Genomic DNA, 20,456 nt, shown 5'->3' on the forward strand with positions numbered 1-20,456 from the left:
TGACCTTTCAAGGGGCTCTCTTCAGAGATGCAGCCCCTGTTGGACACCCATTTGTTTCTTTATGCCTATGCCTTCATCTTGGGAAAGCTGCAGGACAGCGAGCAACAAAAATATGGAGGAGTGCGTGAAGGAAACATGTTTATTCACCACTGCCCAGGCTGCCTGTTTAAGGTCCACAGATCCACACTGACGGGAGAAGCATGCACTGCTGTCACACCTAGATGAGCAGCCATGGACCTGTGCCTGCGGATGAGGCCAACACCCTGCGGATACGTTTACGGAAGTGCAGCACATTCCCACACTGATCCCACCTGTTTGCTGGGCATTGCTAAACGCTGGTCCACTTTCAGCAGCTCTGCTTCCCTCCACGCCGACTCGAAAGCCTGAAGCAAAGTTCTTGCTCTTATTTTGGGCAGAGCCAAGCTGCCATCCATTTGGGAAAAGCAACAGTGGAACTCCTGCCTTATTTTAAACAATTCCTCTTCGGATAATGAAAGGGGTAAACTTAGCAGCTGCCTGTTAAAAAAACAAGAAACATGCACTGTTCTGTGATTCAGGAAAATTTATATAGAACTAAAAAGACACGCACAAAAATATTGATCATGACAATGATAATCCCTTCCTGTCTTATTCATTCATCAGATAAATATTTCCACATAGGATTCAGTTGTTTAACAGATTCAATATGTCCTTGAGGATGCCTTCAATTTTATATACAGAAACTCCTGACCTGTAAAACTGCATGGTCAAGAGGAAACAGATTATAATTAAATAAATAAATTAAAAATCTTAACATTTCAAGCATAATCAACGAACACACAGATATTGCCTGTGCACAGAACCCTTCCACCACTTCAGACACCATACAAACCCTGAACGTCAGGGCTCAAATCAACAAAAAGGCTTCCCTTAAAGCCTCCCTGTGCTGCTTCCCAGCATTATTTAACAGCCACTGTTAAATATATTTCCTGTAGAAGGGAGGGAAAAAATAAGGTACCTCTTCATTATAAACTCCTACATGTTGTCTATTCCATCACCAGGTCACAAAAGTTTGAGTGCAGCCATTGTAATAAAGCTTCTAGTTGTCCCAACAACATGGGTTATATTTTAGCAGCAGTTTGAATCACCCAAAAATTCTTACTTGGTAGAAGCAAAATTCTCCATGTGGAAGTCTGCAAAACTGCTCCTCAGGTCAAGCTGAAGCTGACTTAAAAAAAAAAAAGGATGCTAAAGCCTAAATTCATCTTCCAGTTGTGCCTACCTTAGACTACCTTTATCTATCATCTCATGACTGAAATATTTCTTTAAGACTATTTCATAAAAATAGCCTAATTTTCCTTCAGAATCTTTTTCTCAAAATCTCCCCAAAAGGTCTTTGCATTTAAAGAATGAACAGTATATTGAATAAAGAGTAGTTTTCCTTTAAAAAGCATATTATGTTGTACCTTGCATTTAGAACGATGCTTTAATTCAATACATCACAGTCCTATAGAACCTCATCTTTTCACTAGTGTGTTTCTGGTTCTAAAAATCCTTCTTTCTGTTTACTTATTCAGCAACGTACAGTTAGCCCTTAAATTAAAACTTTAATACTTATGAAGTTTTTCTCTCCAACAACTTATTTAAGGCAGTATTATCCAAACAAGCATTTGCAGTATACTTACTGCTTCACATGCTGTCTTAGACTTTTATTAGAAGAAAACCCATAGTATAAAAAAAGACTGCAAGTCATGGTTTTGTCATATCCATATTTAAAAAGGTCCTTAAGCATCAATGCTCTTCATGGCAATTCTGGACCAACTCATAGTGTCTTCAATGAGCAACAAAAGTGAAATGCTATCATTCAAAATAATTCTTTGTGAAAAACAGCAGATAAGAGTGCAAAGGCTAAAAGCTGGCATCTGTGATCGAAATATCAAAACTGACAGACGGTGGAGATATTGACAGGTTTTAAGGGGCTTTTTTTTTTTTTTTAAACAGAACTGCTATGCAAATGTATTCTTTATATGTATTCTCCAGTGTTTCACTGGAAAAAGTAAGCAGCTTACTGTTGCTGTAAATAAAGATAGTATCTAACAAATATAACAGGTAGCACTGCAGACTGGAACACAGTTATCATGGAATCTTAAGTCAGAAATAGGAAAGACCTGTTGGGTCACATAATCTACCTCCCTGTTTGTGTGGGATCGTTCTCACAATATATTCAGAGATAATAAGACAAGTTAGAAGATACATCTTACAGAAAAATATTTAAAATGTTGAATAAAATACTTAAGTCAATGAAATTAGAACCAAAAGAATACACAAACAGACTTTTCTAACAAAGCCATATTGGGCAATATCTCTTTGTGTGTGTGTGTGTGTGTGTGTGCGCGCACGCGTGTGTGTGTATATATTTGTGAATGTATGTATGTATGTATATCTTTATGTGGTTTTATACTGCGCAGCAGGCAAACTTATAAAGATGATCTCTGGACAAAACTGCCCAGGCAAAAAACCTGTTTCTCTTTAAAGATGAGGTATGAAGGAGAAACCTTAACTAATGCTTTTTTTTCCTCTTCTATTTCTCATACCTAATATGTTTTTTCCAGAGGAAAACTGCCTAACATGGGATTGTCTGTTCCAGTTACATCTCCTAAAGTTGCAATTTTGATAGCAGCCTATATTCTCATGTTCCCATGTTTCTTACAATGTCTCTTATTAAATAAACATTATATAGGAGATACAGTGCTGGTGTTGTCCTACACAGGTAGCACAACGGCTAGTCAAAAATGTACAAGAAAGCTAAGAAAATGCTGAAAACCTGTGCAAACCTCTCCAGGATCCTGTTATCTGATCTGTGCAGCACCATGCATGCAGACTCTCATCTGCAGTCGTGGTCCTGCCCCACTCAGGGTCTCTCAACAGCAGCAAACCTTCCTCCCCTGCCTCGCACAGGTCACGTCACAGCAGGCAGCGATGGCCCAAAGGTGCAGCCAGGGAGAGCAAGCCGCTCTGCAACATCCCTGACGCTGCGTGCCGGGACTCCTTGCTGGCCCCGGACCCTCAGTGCCAGGGCACATCATCAGCTGGCCAAAATGGCCAGGTCTGGTAACTGCAGTCCAAGAACTGGAAAGGTATGCTACCGTGCTGCAAATTTATGAAGTATGGTAAATTTATGGAAGTACTGTTGAAGAGCATTAAATGAGCATTTGATGAGTAAAGCTTGACTGGTGGCTGGAAGGAATTCGGCCTGACGTACTAAATGACATTTCTGAAGTACTGGACCTCTGAGAACGGACTGAGAATAAAAATGCAAGATATGCAAGCGAAACCTGACACACAGCGAACAGAAGTATTAAGATACCACTCCACCCTCTCAGTTTTAAAAGCAGTTTCCTGGAAATGCCACTGACGCGTTACGAGTGTCAGCTCACCCTGCTGCCTCTGCAGGGGCTGAGCGCTTGTGAAAAATCACTTCCAAAGTATACAGCAGAGAACTGATCATTAAGAATTTTATCCAGACAGGTGTTAAAACTCCCAGCTGATCTCTACTTATAAGTGTTAAAACTGCTAGCTGATCTCTACTTACAAGCGTAACTAAGAAAAGGGAATGGAGATATACTTGCATGAATACTAATTGTTCCCAGGTCCTTAATTTTTTTTGTTCTGAAAGACTCTTTTCCAGTTCTTGGCTTAGGTTTTGCCTGGTGAGGGGAAGCAATTCTTCAATGGCCGCGCTCTTGTCATGTTCTTCTCTTTCTAGTTGTTCACGTTTAACAATGATCTCCTTTTTATGCTCCTCCACAACTTCTAGCAGGAACATCTTCAACACATTGAGCTTTAACAGTTCTTGCACGAATACTCCATACTGAACATGTTTAAGCTCCTCAATGGTTTTCTCTGTTAGACTAAATATAAGCTCTCTGAGCTCTTCACTGGCTTCATTATCAAGTTTCTCAATAAGTTCTTCAACTTCAACAGCGTGATCACTCAGAAGATTTTTCCAGTGGCTGATGTAGTGACTGACCTCCTGAGTTGTTTTGAAGGTGTCTCCTACTGACAGCTGCTCCTTTCGATGTTCTTTCTGCTGATTCATTTGCCAAAAAAAGAAGCAAGGTAAAGATAAGGAACCTCTCTCAAATTCCAGCTCTTTAAAAATGTATCTCCTAGCAAAGAAAATTTTTGAATTTTTGTTTTTCAATGTTCAGAGACTTATTTAGCACTCAGTGTGATGGCTTTCTGTGTGTCTAGCAGGCAGATTAATTCAGATTATTATTAGAGAGAAGGGCTAAATAATGTATGATTTTGTGGTCTGACTTAATCCCAACTGTCTAAAATGCAACAATCTGGCAAGACTCTGCAAGCGAATCTGGGTCAAAAAATACCAATGCAGGAAGAAAAAAAGTTGTTTGGATATTTTCTTTCTTACAGCATGTAGCAATTTCTCTGAAAGCTAAACCAAAGCAACCTATACTGAGAATAAAGGCAATGAATGAAGTCTCCATCTTTCTTTATACCTGATCTCTCTTCCTGCAGCATTGAAGAGCTGCCTATTAAAGAGCAGCCAGGAAATACTGAACACATATCCTGCTAAAGGTAAACTTAATCTCACCTAACTTTGATCATCAAAAAAAAAAAAAAAATTAATCCAAGGTAGGGGTTTTTTTTACATTCTTTAGGCAGTCAACAGAGAAAGAAAGGGACCTTTGGATAATAATTCTCTCCTAGTTACGTGGGATCACCTGCAATTCATCTCCCATCATGAGACGATCACTACTTGCAGCTCTTACAGTTAGCTTTGAATTTTAGACAGCTGAAGTTAGGAGGGATGAATCCTACCAAAACCAACCACAAGTACAGCATCTTTTAAACTTTTTATCTTGTAATTACCATAAGGGAATTTTAACTGTGCTGTGAAAGTCATTTAAGTCCCATGCAGATGGGGAAACTATAGAAACGACAACTGTCACAGATCTGTGCCATCTACCTCAATGAGGAGAGCCTCAACCTGTCTTTTGTCCTTTCCTACATCAGAGGTGCTAGTCATAATCCCCTCGAGCAGGAGACTTTAACATACTTTAAGTATATGGGTGTCACGATTTTCTCCAGTAATATGACTTTCTTGTAGGTTTTTCTAAAAGAACAGTGACTAATCACACCTAATTAAGACAGTACATTGCGGTACACAGCTAAAAACAATGGACACTTACTTTCATATGTGCTCCTGGCAATGTTAAACACCATCATATAAAAACTACACTTTATCTTTCATTCAGTTTTTGCTTCATAAGCACCGTGACAATAAATACGCTGAAAATAATTACCTTTTGCAATATTTCTCGCCTTCGCTTGATAATGTGTTTCTGGTGAAGCTTTTGCTTTTCTTTTTTTAAATCATGATCAAATTTCTGTTTAACAGAATTAATTTCAGCCTGAGCTTGGTCCAGCAGCATTCCCAAATGACTTTCAGACAGATGACCTGCCCTGTAATAACAGTGTTTAAAATCTGTTACCCCAAATTGTTAAGAACAAGAGGATATTTGAGCCAATTAGTACCATAATAAGGCTCAACTAAGCAGCCACACAGAATGATCTTTGTTTCTATTGCAGTAATACCCGTGGAGACTCAAACAAGCAGTTGGATAACAGAAGGATAATCTTAATCTCTGAGATGAGTCCATAACTGAGGCAGTTTGCAAGGTAGAGTGAAGATGTATGAAGAAAGAATGGGGAGAAGGAAGGAAGAGAAGGCAAATGCAAAACCAACTATTTATCAGTTACTAATGTATGCAATATTCAAATAAGACATTTTAAACTTTATATATTATTCATAATATTTACATTTTTCATTTACTGCCACCAGAATGCAATTCTAGATGCCTTTTATAACTCCATCTCCTCATTAGCAATGATTTTCTCTTTTAAGGATGTAATTTAATCAAATAAAAACACTTAATAATGATTTTAAAGGTATAAACCAATCACATCCATGAAGAGATTTATAGTCACATTTCCTATTAAATTTAAATCGTCAGAAAAATTATAAGGATTTCAAACTAATAGAGAAATACAATAATCTAATAGAGCAAATTCTCATTCTTAAGCACACAGTTTGCTTCATATTGAAGTTTAAGACCACAATCTCCAGCTGCTATAGTACTTAACTTCAAAGAGTAAGCAAGATCCCAATCACATCTGTGATAGACAGAAAAATCTTCCTCTCCACAAACTTGTACTGAATTTCAAAAATTGCCGGCTGTTCTATTTACACCAGAAATTCCCCAAATCTTTCTTGGACAACAGAAGAATAAAAGAACATCTTAATTCAGTCAGATTACGCTGTTGGGCATTTTTAAGTTATAATTTCTAATATTAAGCTCAGTGGACTTCCAAAATGTGCAACTGAAAAGGTCAAAATGGAATTTTGGGCAGAAAGCACCAATCCCTAACCTGAATCTGGAAGTTGTCCAAACACTTTCTGAATTACTTTTCAAATCCTGTTTTTCAGAAGAAATGAACATTACACACAGAGACTGAAGTCAAATGAATTTTTCAAAATCTCTGAAAATCAACACCTATTAATATGTTGAGCTTCCATGTACCCATTCCAATAGTATAACTGGCAAAATTCGTAAGTGTGACTGGGGGCTAAATGTTGTAATCTGTTATCAGGCCCTTCTCCAAAAAGGACAGAGTCTCATCAGAAATGTTACTAGGATTTGTTGATACTGTCACAGCTTTCTTCAAGTAAAATCCTCGAAATACAAGCTGAAAGAAATAAAACAGAAGAGGCAGCCATTGCATTGTTGCTGTGGTGGACAGCTTCCACACTTCATGTCTCTCCATCTATTGTTCAAGCATCTACAGGCATCTGAGCAAGTCATGAAGCATCATCCCCCCTATGTCCTGAATGTGCTGGAAAGAAACTCGGATTTGCTTTATCATACATTTGTATCTACCAGAGAGCCTCCTTTTACCAGAGCTCTTCCAAGGTCTACCCATCCTATTTTTTTTAATTGTCCGTAGGGAGGCACCTTGAGAGCAATCCACCAAGTGTCACTCTGACCTTCTGCCCAAGTGTTTTTAGCCCTGAAAGCAAACCACAATAAATTTCAGTGATATGTCCAAAAAACCAATAATGGACTCAACAACATCAAGTTTCCATTCCATGTTTGGTAACTTTAAGTCTAGGCCTCCTTTTTGTACAAACTCAAGGCTAAATATTAGTGTATTAAGGGTAGATTTATTAGAGTAAGGAAGTGAGGCAAGATAATAACCAACATATTACTTTTAACACCTTCAGCCTATCTTTTATTGGGGAAAATAAACCCAGGCTCACTGCATCCAATTAAAATTCCTGTCTAGAGCAGTGAAATGGGCTGCAATAGGAAAAGATGGATGTGCTGGAACCATCCAGCAAATGAAATATTTAGGAAAAGCCACGCAACATACAAGTGACTGGAAGATGATATATACACCAATCTATACCTAGGATAAAGACAAGTCCACATTATTTTAGTTTCAGGATGTTGATTTATTTGGGCATCTAATGTGCCCACAGCTCAAACTGTAGGTGATGCAGTACTATAAAACCCATCTATCAACCTAGAAAACCCATATAACAAAAATAATGGGTGAAATCCTAGCCCCACAGAAGTCTATGGGAGTTTGCACGGTGACTTATGTTTAGGAGCATTACGTTAATACCTTGAAGGTTCAATTATATCAAGAGACGTACATTTCTGGCTTCATATAAATACAGTATAAAAACAACTACTCTATTAAAATGAAAAGATATCCTGTTCCCAAAGGACTATGAACTGAAATACAAAATAAAAGGAGAGATGAGGAGAACAGTGAGACAGTACAGACTGTATGACAAACTGCGTGGTCTCAGCATACCAGACATCTAATTGACGAAGAAATGTGTAGGCATATGTTTAATGCCTTTGAACAAGGAGGACATAGAAGTAACGATAAGGATGTTTACAGGGAGATCCTCCCAAATGCTGTGGGCCTCATGGAAGATACAAAGGTGAAATATGCGGCCAACAGCAGATGGTATCGTAGATCAATTAGACTTCTCTGTAATGACCTTGAATTCTCTGTAATGAACAAAAGCTCACCAGTTTAGGAGAAAACAGGCCAGAAAGGGCACAAGTAAGCAGAAGTTTTTGATGCAATAGAGAACTGTCTAAGGGACAAAAAATGAGGGTGTGAAGTGGTTCAGGAAGAGGAGGGTTGGACCTCAGCAAAGCAAGAGTGTTTGGGAAGGCGAGAGAAGGGAGGGGAGAGGGTTGTCATTGAAACATAAGACAGACACAAAGTAGAAAAGTTGCACCGATCTGGACACATGGGGAAGCTGAATCATAAGAGAGACTATACAGAGATAGTCTGCAAGATGATGCCCACATTACCGCACCTCAGATATTTCAGGATTTCACCCCATTGAACTGGCATCTTGTAGATATAATCTTGCAGAAATAATTCAAGGTTATTAATTACATAGGCAGGTGACACGATAAGAACAGGTTGTAAGAGATTATTAGAAAGCATTATATTGATGCAGTACTACCGGAGGCATTAGCTTAACAATACCTGCTCCCTGAAAGGTCCAGCACGACTGTTCAGAAAACTACTTTGGTTATAACAAGGTCCACATACATGGAGAATATTCAGAATAATGAAGTGAGAGACCAATAAAAGATGTTTTGCTTTGATCTTCTAGATCAAAGATGATCAACTGCCTACTTTAAAAACACAGTTCAAAAGAAATACTTGAGATCTTATAAAAATTGAAATTTTGGGAGAGATTTATAAAGGATGTTGAGTTCTTTACACCTAATGGATTAGCAAAACTGGATTTAAGAAGTCAGAGAAGGAAGGAAACTTGGTGTGAAAGAGCAGATAGTGGTAGCAGAACAAGGCAAGGCATTACAGCTGCCCTAGTTCCAGAATGCCAAGAACCCCACTGCTTCTGCGGGTACCCAGGACTCATCAGCATTACCAGACCAACACTTGGATAAATACTGCCTCAAGTACTGCCTTTCTGCCCATTTATTCACCACGCTTTTCTTCAAGGGAAAAGATAAACAGCCTAGCTATAGACAACTAGAAAACTATCATTATGGGTTATATTTTTAAACTTGTTTTCCTGCATTTTGGCACTGCAGACTGGATTTGATTTCCAAAAGGCACTGAATACCCACAGCCAGCTCTGACAAATGGGACATTTTATTTAAATAAATCTTCGGAAAGCCCAGCTTGAAAACTCTGGCTGCTCTATTTCATTTAAAACGTTCACTACCACCCAAGAATTATTTGGTTTGATTTTGCTTTTCATAAGCAAGAAGCTCCTTATATCTGACAACACAGAATCTTTTCCACGTTAATTTGAAATTGCCTTCCTATCTGATAAATTTTAAAAATCCTATTAAACTACATTTCTGAAAGTCCTCTGCCCTCATCATATATGTGCTGGTTTATGTGTTCCTGAATCTTTTTATCTGTGATATATCTAATCCACACCTTTTCTCATTATCAAACATTATCAAAACTAGAAACAATACATTAAAAAAGATCTGTAACTATATTTACATGAGCAGATTCAATGCTAACTTGAAAAATCAACAGATTATGGATAGAATAGGATCAGACTTCTCTTGCTGCTCAAATTTTAAGGCTCCAATCTGTAAATATTCCCTAAATCACTTTATAATAAAAAATTGAAATTCAAGTCCACCTATTATGGCTTATAACTTCCTCTAGGTTTAGACTAGGATATTTCAGTTTGCCTGCAGCAAAAAGACTAGTGAATAATCTGAAAGAGTACATTCCAGAGTTTTATAACCTCATCATCTAAAGAATGAATAATAATGTAACAGTTTGGTAAAAATTTCCCTGAAGGAAGTACAAGCCCCAGAAGGTGTGGAAAGTTACAGGAAAATTCCACATATGTAAACAATTAACTACATTTTGAAGTTACCTTGATCTGTAGCAGATCTTATTCAATCACTGTTCGTTCTATACACAAGCTGGTCCATCAATTCTCCTGCCTTCCAAAAAATGTAAAGCATACAAAAATACCTAGCTTTCCAGATACTCAGTTTTCTAGGCAGAGGAAAATTCCTTTGGATGCAGCCATGATATGACTGTGGGTGAGAAAGAGGGAAGGGTACTTTGCAGTCTAGTGTTTGCTCTGCACCATGCTGCAGTGGCTGGGAAAGGGAGATAGGGGGTGGTTTCCCTTAGTTTTACTCCCTACTAAATCTGCCTTTACGTTTCTTTGTGGCTTTAGGTATGAGAACTAGGTCTACTCCCAGAAAGTCAGAGGCGATTTCTCTTGCACTAACTTCTCTCCAGCTATGGATGCTTTTCCTTTGTCCACTGAATACTATAGCCACTGCATACTCAGAAAAGTTTGAGAGGGGAGTGCTGGAGGATTTACTTTTTGATATTGGTAATGATGCTTGCAGGGATTTCTTTGCTGTTTTGGGTGGGGTTTTTTTTTGGTACAAGCAACTATCTTACTATAATACACCTTTTGGGATGAGATGCACAAAGTCTTGGATTTCTAATACTTGAAGTTTTCTCTCTGTTTTGTGGTTGATCTGCTCTGCAACTGTTAAATGCAATGACAGGCATTAAACAACAAACTCAAGCTATTTTTTCAGCTTGAGAAACCTCAGCTGTTCACTGCAATGATTTGCAGCAATGGATGCACAGGGACCATACTGATGAGATTTCTTTGTGAAGGATTTTCACATAACCACAACATCTGCAAAAACATCTCAGAATATTTCTTATAATCTGATTCCAAAGAGATGTGAACTGATGGAAGGGATGTTAGAGAATATTGAACTGAAGCTGTCTAGAATTAATTGCTTAGCATAACTTGCTTAGCATTAGTAGCTAAATTTGCTGAAGCCTTAGGCCTCAGGCTGTGAACTTGCTGTGAACTTTTACTTAGATAAGTAAAAGGGGGGCCCCAGAGCAGGTTCAAGCTGGAGGAATAAAGAAGTTACACTGACAGCAGGAGTAGCCAACCTTGAAGATAAGCAGCAGCCTGCCTAGAGACAATGGAGGGGCCCAAGGAAGAAGGGGAAGAACCCAGACCTAACTATTACTATTGGTCCAAACTATCGCTTAAGGGGTGGGGAATTTAGATTGTAAGGGTATAATTGCCCAGGGATTTCTTTGTTCGGGGTCCCTCTTTGGAGGCACCCAGCTCGAGCTGTAATTACCGCACGTGTATCATTAAATTTTATTTTTCTTCAGTCTGACTTCGAACTTCTGCCTCAGCAGGAACCTAGGGTAGGACCCTGTTATGGAGGCCAGTGAGCCTGATTTTCCATAACAGGGAACTCCTGGTGGAAGTTGTCTGAATTGCATTATATCTCCTATGCCAAAAAGATTTATTTTTGTCTTTGAGTCACGCTGCTGCAGACTTTAGCAATGTATGCAAGGCAGAGCAGGCATGTTGGAAGACTCAGTCTGTGATCCACAGATCTTGAGACTAAAGTTAGGGGATGATTCCAGTAAGGAGGAGGCAAATAGGATAATCAAGAAGAAGAGGAAGCGAAGGTTACACGAATCAGGCAAGTTAGTTTATCATGTCAAGAGATACAACAGATGCAGTCTTTGGTAGCTCTTATCAGGCTTCCTGCTTTGTTAAATTATATTACTTTCAATTTAAGCCAACATCATGAAAGGAAAAAAAACAATGTAAAGACTGTATATTTATACAGTGCTATCTCTCACTGTTGCCAGTGACTGGTACCAATATAAATGTCTAAAATATATAAATAAAGATATAAGCACAGGAACAACGGTAACAGTGGTAACTTCCTTTCCTGACCACCAACATATTCTGCTCTTCTGGCATGCTCCTCAATAATTTCTCCGTATGCCAGAGTAGGAGATGCCACAGTCCTCTGGGTGGCAGCCAAGTTCTCTCTCAGTGCTCCGTTTCGCCACCTAAATCTCCAGCAAGTCACCACTTCTCTCTTTCCATCTTGTCTATGAGCATTTCTACAAGCATCCCCACATGCAGAACTTAAATCAGCCTGGATCCTGTAAGATTTCCCAAATTAGTTAAATGAGTGTGTAAAAACAGTCCATTTCCAGGTCTGCTTTTTACTTCATTCAACTTTTGCTTTTAAATATTCCCTGCAACAGGTGTCTTCTCTGCTAGTCAAGATCCTCCCCAGTCACATTATTTATAAACTTAGTCAACTGGGGATATACAGTTTCCTTAGAAAGTGTTTTGCATTCCAGCTTGAGATTGTACATCCAGCTTCTCACAAACATGTTCAACTGCTAAATCATCTTTCCTGCTAAGACCAGATATTCATGCATAAAGAACCCAGATGCATGACCTTTACTGGTATGTATTCCCACTGACTTTGTATGACTTTTCACATGACTGAGGACTATTTACATGAGGAATAGAGGTATAAAGACACCTGGACTCTTAGATGACTGTGGTTCCCACTGAAGTCAGAATTAATAACAGATATCTATACATGTTCCCAACAATTCACCTATGCGCTGTACAAAGTGGGCACAGACACAAAGCACATCTGCTGAAATACTAAATAATACAGCCATCATTACAAAATATTCTATTAGAATTAATATAAAAAATAACAAATATATTTTACATGTTATTCCTGCTAGGTAACATAGACAAAAAGACTTTTGAAGACTACTCTATTGTCATTCAGATAATGTAGCAATACAGCCACCAGAAACAGCTGAGATACTTGCCTTTCCATCTTATTAATGAGACTTGATATCTGGCTTGCTGCTGCATTTATAAGAGCAGAGGCTCGAGAATCCCATAACTGTATCTTACTTATAAGATATTCTCTGTAAGCAAATCTTCTGTTCAGATGATATTTCTTGCTGGCTTGCAAAAAATCCATTAGCTCTTCAGCGTCTCCCTACAGGAAAGAATACGAATAAATATATCTAATAAGATGTAATGTTAAATTCAACTATCACCTGTGAGTAGCAGTTAGACCAAATTTGTATACTAATAAGGCAAAGTTAAACAGCTCTTACAAACGAAAAACAATGAGTTTATATTAACTTAAATCTAATGATCATGTCAACTAATACCATTATTTCAATAAAACAAAATAATATTTTCAGCTTTTGGCATGAGTACTTAGGCCTCAGTGTCCATGCATACTCTCCTAACTAATCAGACTGCCTATGCGTGAGCGTATCCCAGTTTCAGGCTCTGCTGGCAGGATTTTAAAGTAATTTAGGAATGCTGGGCTGAGCTTGACCTCTAGGTGATCTACTAAAAGGTGGAATTTTTTAGTTTCAAGTTAGGCATTTTCCTACTGAGAGTGTGGGGATAGTATACACCTAAGAAAGCAGGTAAGCAAGCAAAGTCAGGAAGGGTTGAGATAACTAAGAAGTTGATCTGGTAGAGACCGGAGATGGGCTCAGGACGGTCAGTAGCAGACACTCTGCTAGAGGCAGGTGACCAAGACAAAGTCAGCTACTTAGGTGGCCCATGTCTAAGCAGCCAAAATATCCCCAACGCTTCTTTCACGTGCGCCCTATTTTTCCCTGTGTGCTCAGCAGTCTTTTGCACAAGTGTATGCTGCGCCTACATCTGTTAATGGCCCACATGGGGCTCTTCAGTACTGAGATTTGACAGTGAATCTGGCTTTAGGAGTGGGTCTTGCAAAGGAAATAGAAAGTTTTGACACCTACTTTCCAAACATTGCTTTGTAACTTCAACTTGTTACCCTTTTGACACATGACAACAATACAAAAAAAAAAAGCAACAATCACATGCTTTTCTTCAAGAAGCAGCCAGAATAACAATCCCCAAAATTTTTGAAATCCAGAACACTAGCTTCCAACACACACCAAACAAAACCCCGCTCTAGGAAACAACACAAACTACTGTGTTGCAAGAGGCTTAAAATGTAACTAGAAACAAAACTGAAGTCCTGACCGTACTCTTCCTCAGCATTCCCCACCATGTAAGCTGGAAATATTCAACCCCTTAAAATACAAAGCAATAGCACTTTGGATGTATCACAATTTCAGTAATCCACAGATTTGGACTGGGGGGCTCAGTACACTTTCTGAAGTGTGGAAAAGCAGTTGATGCCTAGCATGTTTTGAAAATGTCTGTATGTTGCCTCCGTCCCTTTACACGGCCTAAATTACTTTTGAAAATGCACTTTGGCATTTCTATAGCATGCTGAGGTCTCCATTAACACCAGCCACGGTAGATCTGGAACCAGAAGTTTGCTGCATGAGCACAGATCTGCTCTTTGAGCATGCTGCAGGGACGGGCTCCGGGGCAGAGCTGCACCAACAGAGCTTTCAGGAGCGAGGCTAGCCTCTGCAGAGCTCCAAGGGGTACAGGCATACCAAAATATTCACGTCAAAATTGGGGATTTCTAAATCACAGCCTCCTACTGCACAGTGTAGACATTGTTTTAGACTGCTTCTGCTGCATGATGCAATGAGCTCTTACTCTTATCTTCTCTGAGCAGCAAAGACAAGCTTTTAGCACTTGGGTGCTTTGGAAATATTACCCATGAATATAAAAGGCAGCATCAAGCACATAATGCTGTGGCAAAAACATTTAACTCTTATCATTGTAGAAGAAAGTTGTGCAGGTGCATTAACACACAGTTGTTTAGAAGTCTAAATGTGCATAATGATGAGGTTATACTTTTTTTAAATTGTTCCTGTGAAAATTAGTTATAAAAGTGATAAAACAGGGATAATATCTTTTAGGCCTATGAGCGCAGACATTTCCTGAAACATTTCCCAAAAATTACTGTGGGTTTGTACTCTGTCATTAGGTTAGGAATGGAATTATTATCCTATTACCTGTATTTTAGAGTAATCTTGCACTAGTATTTTAGCTGCTTCTAACTTCAGTTCTCCCTTGAAAATGGCATTTGTTATCTGTGTAAAAAAGATGTTATGCAGCTCTTTTCTCCTGGAAATAGCCAGTTGTCTACAAGCCTTTGCAAAATATTCCTCCTGCTTTACCAGAAGAAACCTCTTCAAGTGGTCCTGCTCCAGCCTGTGAAGTCTATCCAGAAGACTTCTGTATTCTACAGCTGGCTGCAGAGATGAGAGAAATTAATAAATCTGAAGTGATTCTCAGTATTCAACATATTTTAAAGTATCAATGTTTCTAGCTCATATATATTCTATGCATACTCTGATTACTGTCATTTCAGGTTTGAATGAACTCTAATGCTAAGTCAATGTACGTTTTCCATGTTTTTCATCTGTTCATAATGAAGAGGGTTGTACAACATTCAATCTATAATCCAGATAACATTTCCAAGGCATAATGAAAGCTTTTAGAATTGAGGAAGCATTCTTTAAGATAAATTGTACAAAACTGCACGAGATTCAACACAAACTGACTATAAGCAAAACGTATTTCTTAGGCTTCATCAATTCTGAAATCTTATTAAAACTGAACATAGTTATATAAATCAGGGTAATGAAATAACAATAAGCATACATTTTTCAAACAATATAAATTAGAAAAATCTATTCTACTGCAAATCTTTAAAAGTTCTTTCTATCAGAGTGACCTACTTTATCTACTGGTTTCTACAAATTAATCCAAGAGCATCAGTTTAGAGTTACAACACTGGAACAGAATTAAATGGCAATTAATTTAAAAGCTTCTTTGCAAGAAATACTTTCTCACAGTTCTCCAGCAAGACTTAAATATTCATAGTTTTAATCTCAGATGGCATAAACTCATTTTAAAATCAAAACATACATGTCCTACAGAGCAAAGAAGGCTTCTTATGCCAGCAGAGCCACCTAACAGTAGACATGCTGGTCTTGTTCTAAATTTCATACTATTTATCTGTGGAGAATTGTCCTCTGCACTGAAAACTGCCCACACCACCCCTCATTCCCACAGAGGCACATTGCAGGCAGCACTAAATTAATCAAAAAGGCAGAGAATATACAGTCTGGTTTGGGCATTATTTTCTGGACAGCAAATAACCACAACGATGTCCATGTGGGACTCACCACCTGTGAAATTAAATATATACTCAACCCCTTGGAGAAGGCAATACCCGATAAGGCGAGTGCTGTGCTGCTATAACACTAAAGCATTTCCCAGCAAAGGGCGAGCACTGCACCAGGAGAGCTCTGTGCAGCTGGTACAGCAGCACCACCACATGCCACCAGAGCACAAGAGGCAACCAAATATCAACATGAAATAAAAATTATATCAATACCCTTGTCTTCCTCCTATAATACCGTAAGAGACCATGTAGGATTAATATAAACACTGGTTTTTTTTATTTAATTAGATCATCATTATTACTCTTCTGTAAGAGAAGCAGTGTGTTTATCATATGAACACATGGTAAATTTTGCATTTAAGTTTTGCTCTGCCATCACAAACTGGCAATTTTGTTGCTCATCATTACTAGCTTCAGAGAATGACTGGCAAGTGCACTGTTTAATCATACAAGACCAAAACCATCTTTATTAGAGTTGAATAAATCCATTTTGATAAACAACGTGGTTAGGAGACATAGCTGCAGTGGTGAAGCATTTGAGTATTTATTCAATTTTATGTACTGCTCTTCAACAGTAATGCTGACAAATGTGTCCAGAGAAGAGCAACAGGAGCATAAAATGACCTATGAGGAGAGAGGCACACAATTCAGCTTAGGAACCCTTAAAAACTACCAAGGAGTAGTTCAATTAAAATGCAAGTGACAGATTTTTAAAAATGCATACACACACTTGCCACTGTCAGGACTTTCAGCCACTTTCAGGACCGCCTGAATTCCCCCCCAGTTATTGTTAGAAAATAGTTTTGGATATTAAGTGCCTCTGTTAAGCTGGAGGGGGTGAGGGGACAGAAATTTTCACAACAATACAACTCACAGATGTCCCTTTAACAGCAGCTATAATTTGGTTAAAAAAAAATAAAAATCAATCATTAAGTTCAAGTAAATAATTTTCCTTGTCCCTTTTCTGCAAACATTAAACCACAGACTCGTAAAGAGAGAGGAAAAAAAAAGAAATGGTCTCAGCGAGGGCAGCCCTTAAGTCCCACATCAGAATTCAAGTGAGAAATTACTCGTGTTTGCTTGGGGAAATATGCCTCAGCCAGCAACACAGGCCAGAAATAAAATACACACCTTCCTCTTCTCTGAAAGAAGAGGAATCAAAAGCATTGTAGGTTGAGATTTTCAGAAGCACTAAACTGGAATTAATTCTTCTCCTATCCAAATTTGGTCAATACTGAACATTTCTGAAAACTACTTTCCTGAGTTTTACTCTCAGATACAGTTAAAGAGTAGGCTAGATGGAGGAATTACACCATCTACCCACCCTTCTTTCTTAACTGCAGCCTACCTTGCCACACCAGCTGCTTCTCCTTTCACCCATATTTCATGACTCCAGAGTACTTCAAGTGACTTCTCTAACGTGTCCTTTTCACCCATGTTCCAGGGAAGTACAAAACCCATTTTTCGTAGATTCCAGTGATTTTTGCTTTATTCTTTCACAAAGCATAATTTCTACCAAGAATGTTGGGGACAGGAATGAGAGTAACAGGACAGAAGCAGACAATAAATGGAGCAGGACAAGAACTGAGCTGACCTTAATCCTTTCATTGACTCCTATCATTTAGGATTTCTAAAACAAACCAGAAAAAGTACCAGTGCATTTTGTAACAAAGCAGAAGTGCTGGGCTGAGACCTGGAGCATATTCAGTGAGAGCAAACAGCCAGCTTGAGCCAGGCCCCTCTCTCTGCAAGGGTAGGACATATCTCAACCATAGTTATTTAAATATTAAGCTTCTGGTCTAACAGCTGTCTAGGCTCCTTCTATAACCAATGGAAGGAGAAAGACTTCTGCAGAGCGTAATTCACCTCATCCTTAAAAAAGTGACCAAAAGTCTCACTCCCTCCCAATGGCCTTTGATTTTCTAGCACCCCTAACTCAGGATGTTCCTAACCAATGGATATTTGAATGTTCCCTGGTGGCACAATTTAAAATTCATCTGGAAACCTCAAAGAACTTCAGCTGGCTCACATAGTCTTGTACTCTCAAATTTCTCCACAAGACAGTCTGATGAATCAATTCTTCCAGACAGCCTCAGCATGCTATAGTATCTTTGATGGGTCACACCCTCAGCAAAATAATTATTTTCTCAAAACTGTTATCAGAATTGTCATAAAAGTCCGGAACAATTTCAGGTATATTGTATGCAAACTGTAAGAGATCATGTTGTTTTGTTTTTGTTTTTTTTACAGAAGGCCAAAAGCTTCAATAATGTCTACAAAAGAGCATACACAGACATGTTGGGCTACAGGAATATATTCCTGCAATGAACTGTTTTGTATCTATAACCCAAATGAAATGGACAGCTGGAACCTCAGCAGTGTTGCATTCAATACCCACGTATCCATTTGTGTTGCAGAAGCAAAGCCCCGCCGATAAATAATGAACTGCGCCACTTATATAATGAACTGCGCCATCCTATAATCTAAGTTACCAAATTAGACCAACATGAAACATTAATTTGGGGACTTTTACGTTTACAAGTTTACAGAGGTGAAATATGCAAAATCTAAACAGAATTCTTTCCAGACAGATGAAATAACATGAAAATTTGAAAAAATCAATCAATCAGTTTTATTGTAAAAATTCAATATACTTGAAAAACGACATGGACAAATGGAACATGAGTTTGTAGAGGGGAGGATGCACTGGCAGTCAGATGACCCAGACTCCACTTCCAGCTAGTGACCACCTATGAAATCCTGGGCAGTGATGCTTAACCATTCAGAGAGAGATCTTTGAATGAAAGCCATACATGTAAGCACTAAACTTTTACTTAAAGGGAGATGCTATGCTTACAAAGAATTACATTCTGCCTTCAGTTAATTTATCTCACTACTGTCCAGAGCATACTTCCAGCAGGAGTCCATTCCCTGCTCTGCCATGAATCTACTAGATCGTTCTTCTTGTCTTCACTCATTCTGGGAGAAATCAGCCCTTGGTTGAGCTTATATTCTCATTTTCCTCAACACAAAAAAATATATATTGCAGCCTTTCAATTAGACTGAAAGAATTCTGATGAAGAGAGTGCTGTCCTGCTCTGAACGTGCAAAAAAAGTTTGCACTGTCTTTGACTGGAGTTTTTAAGGGCCACTGCAGTACAAAATAATAAATAATAACAGTTCTTGTTTCACAATGGTGTGACTATACAAAATATTCAGGATAAGGATGACCTTTTGCTTTCAGGTGTCACAGATTCTCTTCAGAAAGTTTCATTCTTCTGGTAAAATAAAATACATAGCTTCTTGTTAATAACAAATTATCACATCTGAGCTTGCAAACACATTTAATATTGTACAGCTTTTCTCTTTAGTCTTCTAAGAGGAATATTCAGCCATCATATTCTAAAAGAAAAACCATCAATACAAAAACAACATATCATGCAAAGTATGTTGATTTCATACCAGATTTACCTTCTCATTCACTTTCTTCATTAATTCTTCAGCCTCCTCATTTGCAGCTCTTTCTTTTTGGCGTTGAGCCTCCATTTTCTTCCTAGTTTCCAGATTGCATTCAGCTGTTAAAGCCACCATCTTTCTTTCATACTCTTCCTGAATCTCTTTTTCCATGGCAAGAAACTGCTTTTTGAAAATTGAACTCATCCTCTTCTCCACATGAGGAAAGAGACTGTGACTGAAAACCATGTTCTTCATCATCATAGCAATCACTTCTTTACACATCTGCATTCGATATGCCTCCAAATCAGCATCTGCCCGAGTCAGGCTGGCAACCTCCAAGCTGTGGAGAGGCAATCAGGACTGTCTGAAGTCTCAGACTATGGGAAATTTCTACCATAAACCAAGGATATCTAGATTCATTCAACACTGTCAAACCAAATGGCAAAGAAGCACAGGAATATCACAGCATATGAGCCTACTAATCATGAAAATAATCATTCATTAAAAAGCAGAGTGAGCCAACTTCTACCACAGTTACTTCAATGAAATACAAATATTCTTACATTCCATTTTAGACAGAAAAAGGAAAAGGTTTTCTTTAGAACTCAAAATTTCCCTCAGTTCAAAGGCAAACATAAGCATCCTACAAAGAACAACTTTGGTGAGAAGCACACTGCAGATGGAGTGAATATCTGAATAGACTATAAATTTCACTGATTTTGTAAAATAGTTCTAAGCTCACTGACCCATCTATACTAGTGCATTACTGCTTCGTGTTCTGCTCTGATATATTCCTTTCTCTACACGGAAGAGGAAAGACTGTTTAAATATTTGCTAATACAAACAAATTAAAATAGTTGTATCTCTACTCTCATGAAATAGAATCTCTTTTCTCAAACTCTGTTAAAACCAGACAGAAATATAAGACTTTTTACAAAATGCAGTATATGTCATGTTGCATACGAAGAG

At 38.3% G+C, this 20,456-nt stretch overlaps 1 protein-coding gene across 1 annotated transcript in view; it reads right to left on the minus strand.

Moving 5' to 3' along the window:
* Positions 1–20,456, minus strand: part of EVC2 (EvC ciliary complex subunit 2) — a 78,415-nt gene that overhangs the window by 27,200 nt on the left and 30,759 nt on the right. Inside the window, exons 9-14 of the mRNA XM_067297254.1 lie at positions 19,503–19,827; positions 14,854–15,093; positions 12,751–12,926; positions 5,307–5,466; positions 3,605–4,069; positions 312–512 (exon numbers count right to left, since the gene is read on the minus strand). Coding sequence (XP_067153355.1) covers positions 312–512; positions 3,605–4,069; positions 5,307–5,466; positions 12,751–12,926; positions 14,854–15,093; positions 19,503–19,827 — 1,567 coding nt within the window. The remainder of the gene's footprint in view (positions 1–311; positions 513–3,604; positions 4,070–5,306; positions 5,467–12,750; positions 12,927–14,853; positions 15,094–19,502; positions 19,828–20,456) is intronic.

The sequence above is a fragment of the Apteryx mantelli genome, chromosome 5 (assembly GCF_036417845.1).
Source record: "Apteryx mantelli isolate bAptMan1 chromosome 5, bAptMan1.hap1, whole genome shotgun sequence".
Classification (NCBI taxonomy): domain Eukaryota; kingdom Metazoa; phylum Chordata; class Aves; order Apterygiformes; family Apterygidae; genus Apteryx; species Apteryx mantelli.